The 12,256-nt window shown below is 36.7% G+C and overlaps 1 protein-coding gene across 1 annotated transcript; it reads left to right on the top strand.

Annotated features, from left to right (window-relative positions):
* Positions 1–295: 295 nt before the first annotated feature.
* LOC102809626 (galactosylceramide sulfotransferase-like) lies at positions 296–8,964 on the top strand. The gene is made up of 3 exons (XM_085492211.1): positions 296–352; positions 6,581–6,661; positions 7,386–8,964. Exons 2-3 carry the CDS (start codon positions 6,623–6,625, stop codon positions 8,487–8,489), a joined length of 1,143 nt encoding a protein of 380 aa, XP_085348337.1. The 5' UTR covers positions 296–352; positions 6,581–6,622; the 3' UTR covers positions 8,490–8,964.
* Positions 8,965–12,256: the final 3,292 nt, after the last annotated feature.

Genomic DNA, 12,256 nt, shown 5'->3' with positions numbered 1-12,256 from the left:
GGGGGGGGGGCAAGGGGGATAGCTGGTACAGGGAGATAGGGTCATGTTTGAGTGTATACTTGTGTTAATATCGCATCACTGAGTGAACCTGACTAAGATGTACGGACATTGTAGTTCGCCCGGGACTGAACTAGTTTTATAAACTGTATAATTGTCAAATTTACCGTACTCTATGCATTGTTCCACTATCGGTCTTGCGTGCACTATCACGTTTTGTGCACCTGCAATTCAGTTGGTTGTATAGTTTGACGTATTGTGTATGTGTGCTTTTGTCCTATTGTTATGGTTCGACTACATTCCTTTAGAAACGGGACTACTAACCTTGGCCATTGTCGATCACAGCGAAAACAAGGTAGGTTAAAGTTGGTTAAACTAAAATTCATGTCTATGTCATTTATTATTTTTCGTGAACAATGTGAACAAATATTTCAGATATCAGGCGCAGATTTGGGGGGAGGCGCGCCAGGCGCGGGCTCTCATTAGTACGGCGACGACCGAACTCGGCCAGATTTGAACTCAGTCAGTGGTTGAATTTGGCCAGTGGATTGGGTGTTAATGTATCGGTGAGTGAGTGGGTTGGGTTGGGTATTAATGTAACATTTTCTAACAGATCATTTTTAAATTATCTGTAGTCAATGTTTTACTACAGACAGTAACGAGTAATATCACGGTAAAATAAATTACTGTTTGATACACAAACACAGTCTTGATTTTAGTGACGTAGAAGCGCTGGTAAGCAATGCTTTTATTCGCTGAAATCGACAACATAGCAATCATACGAGTTATTGAAATCAACAACATATCAGTGAAGCGGTGTCAGTGTCTATACTGTATAAAAATACACGAAACAAACACGAAAGAAGATGATAATTATTGATCTCACACCACGGCGATTACTTCTGACCAAGTTCGACTGTTGTGACTTAATGGAGTTCAGCTGTATTCATTACTACTTCGGTATGGTGATCTATTGTTGATATCGACATACAAGAAAGACACCAAACACAAAATTATTGACGCCCGAATGAAACGTCGTTGACTTGTATGTTACTTTTTACGCCGTTTCAAAGGCTAATAAAAATATTATTATTATTATTATTAACGTCGTACATGGGTACAACGTTTTTGCGTTGTTTCACACAAAAATTATATTTAGGCAATCCAGACAGCACAGTACTTCACCTCAACACCCTTCCAGCGTCAGAATGGCCTGAAACGTCACGTGTTTGCACTAAAACAAAGTCAGATATGGATCAATTGACTCATTTGCCGGGCCTCGTGGGTTCAACAGACCTCGGTAATTTTAAAGGTATTTTCGAGAGGATCAATATTCTTCACCCGCTTGTTGTGGACAGTTACGGTCACTTGTGAGAAGGCGCGCGCTGCCGTAGCATAGTCACGGTAACCTATGTTGAACTATTAGTGCATCTGTTTGGCCTTTCTACTCGATTAGAAATAAACATGCATGTAAAAGCACTTGATACTTTGTGGTTATTATTCGTTTTTTGCTGTTAATTTCTTTAAAACAATTTTTTTATGTTTATACTGCTGTTTTGCAGTTATACCGTTGTTTTGCCGATCAAGGTACCAGTTTTCGTATCAAAGTTCATGTTATATATTTGTAGCTCACTGTATGAGGGGGGGGGGCAAGGGGGGGGGGTAGCTGGTACAGATTACAGATAATAAAAAAAGGCATTTTATGTTTTTACAGGAAATAAAATGCAAGTTACCTTTACAGTAAAAAATAGTTTTTGACACTTTACAGATAAAGCAAATTTCTAATTACACTTTACATTTTAGTAATATATTTAGTAAATTGAGAATTGCATACGAATTACGACATTTAATGCGGAAAATGTTTTATACGCTTACAAAAAATAAGATATTTGTACAAATTACGGACGAATAAAATGACTGTTTATATTTACATCTTGTCCAAGTCTACGATTTTTTTATTTATTTAAATTACCTTATTGCGAAAATTGATTACAGCTTACGAAAATAACATTTCCGACCCTCTTGTATCGCCATATTTGTAAACATTTACGAATCCACGTTTTTGCATGGGGATTTAATACTCTCTGTACTCGTTTTCATGAAATCCCTGTCATTAGCGATGTTTTAGTGTTTAAACAAAACTGGAAAATTCTCAGAAGTTATCTTATTGGAAGTCGTCTATAAAATACTTTAAAGCAAGGGAGTCGTCACCTGCGCATGCGTTAGATGGCCATAGCGTGCAATTGTTTACAAAGAAGCATCTACCACTGAGCCTTTGCGCTTTTAGCGTGTGTTGTTATCGTCGCTTGGGACTCAATTCTCGCGCGTGCGCAGGTGACGACCCTCCAGCTTAAAGTACACTTGAACTAACGACCCTGGAGTTATATCCGAATGTTTTTGGGTCGTACTATTTCTTCGTAATTCTGTCATCAATAAGAAAACTAATAACTTTCGTGATTTTCGGACGTTCTGAATCCTGGCACGTAATCAGAGTAAAGCCAAAGTTGTTGCCGCCATTATAAAAGCCTGTACTTCCATCAACGTCAAACGTTGACATTTCTGCTGGACATAGAGTTACAATTTGGGCTCGGTTTTGCAAAAGTGGGCGTGGTTTCTGAAAAACGGGCGTGGTCATTTTTTTAACTCGATGTTTTCCTAACTGGATGTTCGTAACTCGATGTCCGTAACTCGAACAATTCAGCATCTCAGACATTGCGCATAATTAAAGCATATGAGTAAATTATATTTACTACATCATTTGTCATTTCTCCGTGTGCCTGCAGATAACCGATGTCGAACCAAGTAGCATATCGTTGGAATAGAGAAAATAAAACTTATAAGTAAAACTAAAAACGATTTCTAGATTCAACGACGAATTTGTAATGCCTGTTTTGTCCACTTCATACGAGGGGAGGCAAAATGTCCGCGCTGCAACAACTTTGTTATCAGTGGTCTTGTTCAGTAGTTCAGTAAGTATTACAGGTGTACCACTGACCTACGATTGTTCATTTAATGTTGTATCTTAATTAATAACCACTGTAACGCTGTCCTCTTTGCCTGGACGCGCACTGCGATTTTAGCTTTGTGACTTAACGCTTGCCAAGTTGAAAATTTACCACAGTGAGGTATGGAAGTAACCAGCATGCAATGTAGAAGAAACTTTGTCCTTTGTGACAGTGCAGACATTGAATTACCATTAAATATCGTTTCACGCCTCTACGCGGTATACCAATTTAATGTTGGCAAATGTAAGTTTTCAATATTTATCACAATCCTGTCTTCGTTAAATGAATATAGTTTTCCCTCTGTTAAGAGTCAATTAAACAAATATAGAAACGCGAAGTGCCATGGGAACTATTTATGGAGAGAGGATGCATAAAGTCACGTGATGCCTGTAACTATAGCATATTAGGAATTATTATACATCTGTCACCGTAACGCCATAAGTTTCAGCGTGCCGTAACTTTGCAGTAATCATCCTACGATATAAGGAAATGCGAATTCCAAATATGGAATTTTTACGCGCGTAAGAGTCCTCTAATAATAAAAACAAACATGGCTGCCGCCCGGGATTGACCGGACTCCACACAAAGAATTTCGCTGATTCTGTTCTAAACTTTTTGGATTTTGGCATTCCCATGATGTGTCCTTGAAAGGAAAAGATATATAATAATGTTATTACGAGGGTAACTCAAAGTGTGCACTGAAACAGTACGTCGTCTCATCGACTTCCACTGCGCGTTGGTCGATACTCCCGCTGTGCTGTCTTCACGCATACTTTGAGGTATTCTCGTAATAAGCTCATAGTATTGACATCGTTACATATTACAAAACAAGAGAAGTAAAAAAAAAGTTTGTACTGAAAGCATTAATATTGTATCTATTCTACTGCAGTATTTTGTTATGCATAATTTGCTAATATGTATTAAGTAATAACTAATCACATACACTTTTATAATGTATTGAGACCAAATTATCACTGTATATATTTATAAAAAAACACGCATGCAATATGTGCGCCTGTCACGATTAGTCATGGTTTTTGCTTGGATCATGAAGATCTCAATAAAGATAGAGGTCACTGTAGAAACCAAGAAATTTAATCTTTCAAACACTAGAAGTCCGCAATAAATGCACGAATTCGGTTGAAATTTGCCAAAAAATGTCAACTAGAAATTGCCCAGCACGTTGTTTTCCCCATATGGATGGATATCTGCTCTATGCGAGAAGATGTTATCCTATCTTTGTAGGCATATGTTATTCTATCGATGTGGGTATATGGTATCCTATATGTGAAGAGATGGCATTCTCTCTACATGAAAATATGTTAACCTCTCCATGTGAGGAGATGTTATCGTCTTATGTGAGGAGATGGTTTCCTATGTATGTAAGGAGATATTATCCTATCTATGTAAGGAGATGTTATCCTGTCTATGTAAGAAAATATTATCCTTATGCTATCCTCTTTATGTGAGATTATATTATCCTCTCTATGTGAGATGTTATCCCCACATTGTGAGGAGATGTTATCTTCTCTATGTGGGCAGATGTTATCCTACCTATGTGGGAAGATATTATCCTATCTATGTGAGAATAGATGTTATCCTCTCTATGTGAGAAGAGGTTATCCTCTCTATGCGGGAAAATATTATCCTCTCTATGTGAGGGAGATGTTATCCTATTTATGTGAGGAGATGTTATCCCCTCTATGTAATATGTGAAGAGATGGTATTCTCTCTATACGAGGAGATGATATCCTCTCTATGTGAGCAGAGGTTACCCTATATATGTGGGAAGATATCATCCTCTCTATGTGATGAGCTATTATTCTCTGTATGAGAGAAGATATTATCCTCTCTAAGTGGGGAGATGTTATCTTCTCTATGTGAGATGTTATCCTATCTATGTTGCGAGATGGTAACCTCTCTATGTGAGAGGTTACCCCTTTTATGCGAGGAGTTGTTGTCCTATCTATTTGAGTAGATGTTGTCCTATCTATTTGAGGGGATGTTATCCTATCTATTTGAGGAGATGTTATCCTATCTATTTGAGTAGGTAGTATCCTCTGTATGTGAGATTTTACCATATGTATGCGAGAAGATGTTATGTATCTATGTGGGGGAAATGTTATCATCTCTATAAGAGATGTTATCCTAATGTATGTGGGGGAAACGTTATCCGCTATATGTGAGGAGATGTTATCCTCTCTATGTTAGGAGATGATATCCTCTCTATGTGGGGGAGATGGTATCCGCTATATGTGAGGAGATATTATCCTTTCTATGTTAGGTGATGATATCCTCTCTATGTGGGGAGATGTTATCTGCTATATATTAGGAGATGATATCCTATCTATGTGGGGAATGCTATTTTGCTATGTGAGGAGATGATATCCTCTTTCTATGGGGAGATACTATCCATGCAAGGAGTCTTTGGCATCGCTATGTTTATTTTTCTTCTTACTGTTCTCAGTAATTCGGTAACAAGACACGAATGTTGGAATTCTTGTCAGATCATTTTAAAATTTGTAATAATATGAACAACAAACATTGTGAATTGTGTAGGAAGTAGGAAGCCTAGGCAAGACAGGTGTTTATTTGCACCTGATGTACATGTTACTACTTTTAGTCATTGGTCATTCAACTTTTTTAATTACTAACTTTTAACAAACTGTACTGCAGTATGGATTATGTAGTTGCAGCTATAACCAAACTATTATGTTATGAACCCTAACCCAACATTACCTAAATAATCCACAAAGCCTACATGACCCAACCTTCGACATTTTGATCTCCAAAATTTAACTACGTTTAAACACCACATTCCCCGCAGATGTGTAGTTATATATAAAGTATTAAAAAATGGCATGGCAATAACATTTAGACTAAATAAAGTTTCTTATTTCCACTCACCAACCGATAAATGGTGGACGAGTTTTTTAAGGTCAAAATACAATAATTGATCAGGTGTCAGTTACGTGGTCATCACCCACCAATGGCATCATTAGATTCTCATTGTTAGTTCAACTTATCACATTTTTATTTCACAGTTCCGATGACATGAGAAGCAGAATACTTTGTCCGTGACCTTTCAAAAACAGTAGCATGTAGTATGATATTATAGTGAAAGTAACGACAGTAACAACCTCTAACACACAATTTGTTATCACCCTAACCTTAATTATCAACACTAACAACTTGGTTCAGAGGGTAGAATTAAATTCAAGTTAATTGTCTGTTTTGGTTATATGCACAGGCTGAGTATTTTTTGCGATTAGAGGCAATTATATAACGGAGAATATTAAAGGCAAATTATTGTGCATCAAGGCTGTCACCTTCAACACCTTACAGAAGTTCAAGCTCTACAATTTTATTCTGTTCCGAAATCTTGCAATAGAATAAATAAATCGATCGGAGACAACATCACTACAGTTTCACCTTGGTCTATAGGTAACTATTGACTAGACAAAGGGATAATCGTCTGACTTTGGCATTTACACTGCCCGTACGACTAACTGTCGCCCTTTAAAAGCTAAACATGTTTACATTTATAGTAATTGTCAAACTCTACTTATTTTTTTTAGAAATTGATTGAGAAAACATAGGATAAACATTGGTATTATAAGATGGGAAATACGTGGTACAATAAATGCTTTCAACTGACGGTAAGTAGGTATTATTTTAAATACAGCGAAACCCTCAAACTAGCACTTAAAACACAATCTCAATTAATATCAATCAAAAATACTTTATTCGTGGCTGCTTAGTATGTGTGAACTGACGGATGACTTGAATTAGGTGAATTATCAATCACTGCCAGATAAGTGATTACTGACATATCAGAATTAACCTGCTGACATCTAGGCAAGTTTATTATAAAATGTTATGTCATGTGACTACGACAGATTATTTTGAATATTGCCATCTATACACTCCAATTCTTTGACACGTGTACAGCGTGGACACAAGGGTCACAAACAATTGTACATATATGCATATAATAAAATGACGCTTACATTATTAAAGAGCGAGGGTCATCGCGCCGCGCATGTGCAACATTTGCGTAGATCAACAATGATTTTCCCACAATCCGATGCGATCTTTTAATGGAAAGTACGAGTTTCACCCTGGGCGCGACTATTAATAATTATTGCCGTCGACTTATTCCATGCTAATCGTCTACATAATTAACGCCTAGTAACGTCTCGTTGATCTGCACAACAGTCACATTCACCATTTTTGTTTATACGAGAACCAGATTTCGCGCATACGTTGCGCGACGCCACCGCCCTTTAATATAGTTTTTGTGGGTGATGTACTTGCAAGTTAATTGTTTTGTTCTCGTGGCCATAAAGTTCTTTATAACACTAAATGGATTTCTTCTTACAGATACTGATGTCGTTACTACTTATAGCAACTATTTTTACATGGTACAGTCTATTCACACCCAAACCACTGCCAGTTAACGTGTCACGTGATAGTAGATGGTTCACAACACAACCGGCATCAACGTGCCAACGAGCGGAGAATATGGTCTTTATAAAAACTCATAAAACAGGAAGTACTTCACTCCATTGCATCTTTTGTCGCTACGGATATGCAAATAAACTCTCATTCGTGTTTTCCACTCGTAACACAATAAACGGACATATACGAAAAGAGAATCTCAATCAGTCGATAATACTGCCACCGATTGGTGGCATTGTTAATTCATCTTCAAAATACAATATACTTACTGGTCATGTGTCGTACAAGAGGGAAACAATAAACTCATTCATGGAGGCAAACCCTATTTATGTAACTATTTTACGAGAGCCAGCCGCACAAGTAGAGTCGCATATGAACTTTTTCAGGCATAGAAAACAAGTAATGGCGTCTATGCAAGCATTCCTTAAAAATCCGCGTACCCCTGGAGATGCGGAGAGCAGAAATAATCAGTTGAGAGAATTTGGATTGTCATTTGAATCAACACTCAATGAAACTACTGTGAATGAAACCATTATGAGACTGGATCAAGAATTCGACCTAGTTCTTATACTTGAATACTTTGACGAATCTCTGATTCTGTTGAAAAATTTGCTGTGTTGGGGTTTTGAAAACATACAGTATTTAGCACAAAATCAACGTACCACACGTGAAACCATCACAGATACATTTCGACACAACGTATATAGGTGGTCAAATGCAGATTATCTCTTTTACAATTATTTTAACAGATCATTGTGGAGAAAAATTCGACAATTTGGACCACGTTTTGAAGTCGAATTGGCACACTTTCGGGGTCTTTTAAAAGTGCATAACAACCAATGCAGACCGTTCCAAACAACTAGCTCTATAATTAGTAATTTGACACGAGTTGTCTATAAAAGTAGAAATAATACACAACTTTGCCAACAGTTGACATACAGTAACGAAGATTGGTATCGCCGTATTGCAGTCCGACAAGACCCTAACAAATTCGCCAAAAAGTTCAAAATAGATGAGCAAATCTAAGAAAATAAGAAAATGTTTCGACAATTATATGATCGTTTTTCGACGTTTTTTGATTATATTTTCTGTTCTGTACATTTTTTGTTTTGATCATTTTCTTTAGATTTGGTCTTTTTAAGTTTTGATCAATTTCTGTTTCACTTTTTGCTTTGAGCATTTTCTGGTCTTTTATATTTTTTGCTTTGAGCATTTGCTGGTCAGAATAATTTCTGTTTTAGCTCATCATCATAATTTATGCATATAACTACCCAGACATGATCGCATGTTGTCATTTAATGTTTAATATAGTACTGTACATATTTTTCAAACATTCACAAAAGTTTTTAAGCTAGGATCCAAATGACCTCTTTCGGGTCGCCAACTATTTGGACAGCCATATTATTCTCTGGCGCATGGTTATTACTTACTATTTTTCTGCAAAATGTCGTTTAATAACATCTCCTGATTTATGCCTTTAGCTGTATTTTGGTAATAAATGTTTGAATATGTACATTATAATTTTAAATGTGGTGAAATTATTGCCCAAAATTAAATATTACATGCGTATCCCTGTTTTTTGGCAGAGTCGACGCTCTCAGTCCACATTTTCTGCACGCATACGAACTGACAAGATGTAGATCGATCGTCTCTGCCACAACAAATTCGATTTTCATCGCATGTCGTAGTTTTGTTGATCCCGCGAAATAGTCTCTTCCGGTTTTCTATATTTTCTATTTAAACGAAGGTCTGATTCCACATAATAGGCACTCCCATTGTACCCGGCGTACAAACTAAGTTCAATGTGTTTATTTGCACCTCTATGCTATGAAATACAATAATTTGTTGATGTGCTTGAAAACAGTTATTGCGGTGACCTCCAAGAGACCTCCAGGAGACCAAGCCTGTACAACCTAATATAGCTGGTTTCTTTTGTGATAGAATATTTGTGAAAGCGACTAAATATATGTTTTTGTGAACGAAAAAGTTCACGAACTAACATTCCATTATGATAAAAGTATTGTTTTTTATCAAAACTTTAAGATATTTACCAACATTTGTTGCAAACCACGTTTTATTTATATCACTGATGATACATTTGTTTTAGACTGGCCCATCTGTGGTGAATATTTTTCAGTTAAAAAAAAGGAAAAATAGTTTTGCAAAAGGTGGGGTGAACGCGAAACCTGCACAGACTGGTCTTATTTGCATCTAATCTGTTGCTAATATTTATTCATGATATGCAGTGACATCACTGAACGGATACAGAAAAAGAGTGAGGGCGTGCGCGCTGTATAATGAGGTAAACATTGTGGGTCTTCTGTCCAGATCGCGCTTCACTGTAACCCATGCGAGATAAAGCTACACGCAGGCTACTTCTCTCCATTAGAATATATTGTACGAAACGTTTGTTATAATTGACGATCGAGAAACTTGCAGAAAAGTGAAGTCTTCAGGTACTAAGGTCAAATCACTCTGATTGGATAACGTTCTTGCCTGTCATTCTGCTCATTGACATACAAACTATTATGAAAAAACACTAGTTCTTGCTTTCACCACAGGAGGCGCGGCAAAAACGTCCAGTCTGGGTGATTTCGCGGTTACAGGGGATTTCGCGTTAACACCTCTATTGCGCTATTTTTTTTATTTAATTTTAAATTTAAAAAAAAAATCGCCCAGACTGTGCCCGTCTAATTTGTTTGTACCATGGCACTTATTTAGCATCTGAAAGTAAATAGCAATTTCACATTTGGTGACTTGGCAGAAATTATGCTGAGCCTGATAATGAGCCATATCCAGAAATATCAATAAAGAATCCTGAACGAGAAAGTCGAACTCAATCAGCACACAGTTCCTGATCAGCAGAAGGCAGCTTTGTCACCGTAATTAGCAATGCACACCAACAATTGGACAAACAGTTTAAAAAGTCCTTTCGAGATTTAAAGAGTCAAGATATCTGATCACAATCAAAATCTGACACAAGACAAACATATGGTTCAAATGACAGCCAATGAGAGTTAATAAACTTAACATTCTTAACATTCAGTTTTTGCTGTTTTTTGAGCGTAAAATCCCAGTCGAAATATCGATACGACTAATAGATAATCCTGGCTTGTTTCTTGTGTATGTCACGGATACGTGAAATAAAGTCCAAAACAGCAGCAGCAAACACATCATTCACGGCTATGCTAGCATTCACCATATATTTCAACAACGCGTAGTGATTTCTATAGAAATAGAGGTGATGGTGTTCATATCGCGTTCCATAAGAATAGACGAGTTAACGTCCTCAATTTATACTACAACAAATGAGAAGGATATGTATACATGTGATATATAATCCCATAATATTTTCTCTTAGTTTGAAGTCAGAAGACACTCTAACCAACCTTACCATTAATATTATACTATTAATATTTCATTATGTTTTAATTATTTTACCATAATTGTGGAATTCTTTCACCATCATTGAGTAATTATTGTACTATTATTGTTTATTATTTTATCATTATTTCGTCTTACCATCGTAATTATTGCCAGAGTAGCATCAATCCGAGTCGCAGGTGAGGATTGACACAAAACTCTGGCGGTATCGTGGAATTAGATATAATTATTTCTGCAATATTATTTACAATTTATTTATTTTCTCTTGCAACTTTCCATACAGCGATTTTGAAGAGACAATAGCTGTAACTATCAATGATTTATCTTCGATTTATATTTTTATTAAAACATTTCCCATGTCAGTAGTAACATAGCACACACGCTATATACCGACGTTGTACATTAAGGTCTCACACCACGAAATGAACTATCAGCGTTCGTAGAGTTAAAATGATATGGTTATTGTAAGCTAATAGGTTATTTCACTGCGTTTTATCTGAAATGCGATATGAAAGACATCATCATGTATAACCAACTTTAGAGAATTTGACCCAATTATTTTAGCTGCTTTGCCTAGACCTGGTAATTACCAGATTGTGTGCTTCAACACACCTGTTTGCTGAATTAAAAGAAGGAAAGTAACCTGCTTACTTGACCCAACGTAGGACAGGGTTTTGAACCGATACAGCATTTTGTATGAATTTGCATTAGTGTTGCATGTGTAGGCAAGCTTTGTAGGTAAACGATTTACAAGTCAGTCCCATACCACTATACCACCGCAAATTTCACAGAACTTATATATGTACGATTACGTAGTAATTTGATTATACTTAATTATTATGCAAAGTACGGCTAATATTAAACAGCCAAATCGTGGTTATATATTTAGCACTGTCGAAAAGCCTACTGTCTAGTACGAGAGTACAACCTATCCATGCTGAAATGTATAACCTCCAGTAAACGCAAGAACGCCGACCGAAACGACAACAAAGACTCAGTACAGAAGAAGTCCAAAGTCAACGTCAGATGAACAATCTGTGACTTCTAATAGGCTTAATTAAGCCTCAGGTTGTGAAAACGAGTAAATCAGAGGTCGTGACTAGCTTTAGTTCTGTAGAGATAATGGAATAATACTCCACCCAGACGTATTAGTTCACTTTCAAAGAGCAACACCGGGTCATTGAGATGCCATGAAACTGGGGTTGACAGTCACTGCTAATCTAAAATTGTAGACATCATTCAATCTAAAGTAAACAGAGACGCCATCACATTAGACTTCACCGTTCTATATTCCCTGGCAGAACAACCTCCATAATGAACTTTGACCCAGTACTGGATCTAATTGTACAGCTCGGTTTACCATTAAAGGACAATCTACGAGAATGCAATGTATTGCAGGGGCAAATCCA

This window comes from Saccoglossus kowalevskii, chromosome 17 (genome assembly GCF_978046115.1).
Source record: "Saccoglossus kowalevskii chromosome 17, keSacKowa6.1, whole genome shotgun sequence".
Classification (NCBI taxonomy): domain Eukaryota; kingdom Metazoa; phylum Hemichordata; class Enteropneusta; family Harrimaniidae; genus Saccoglossus; species Saccoglossus kowalevskii.
This window is presented reverse-complemented; position numbering and strand designations above follow the sequence as displayed.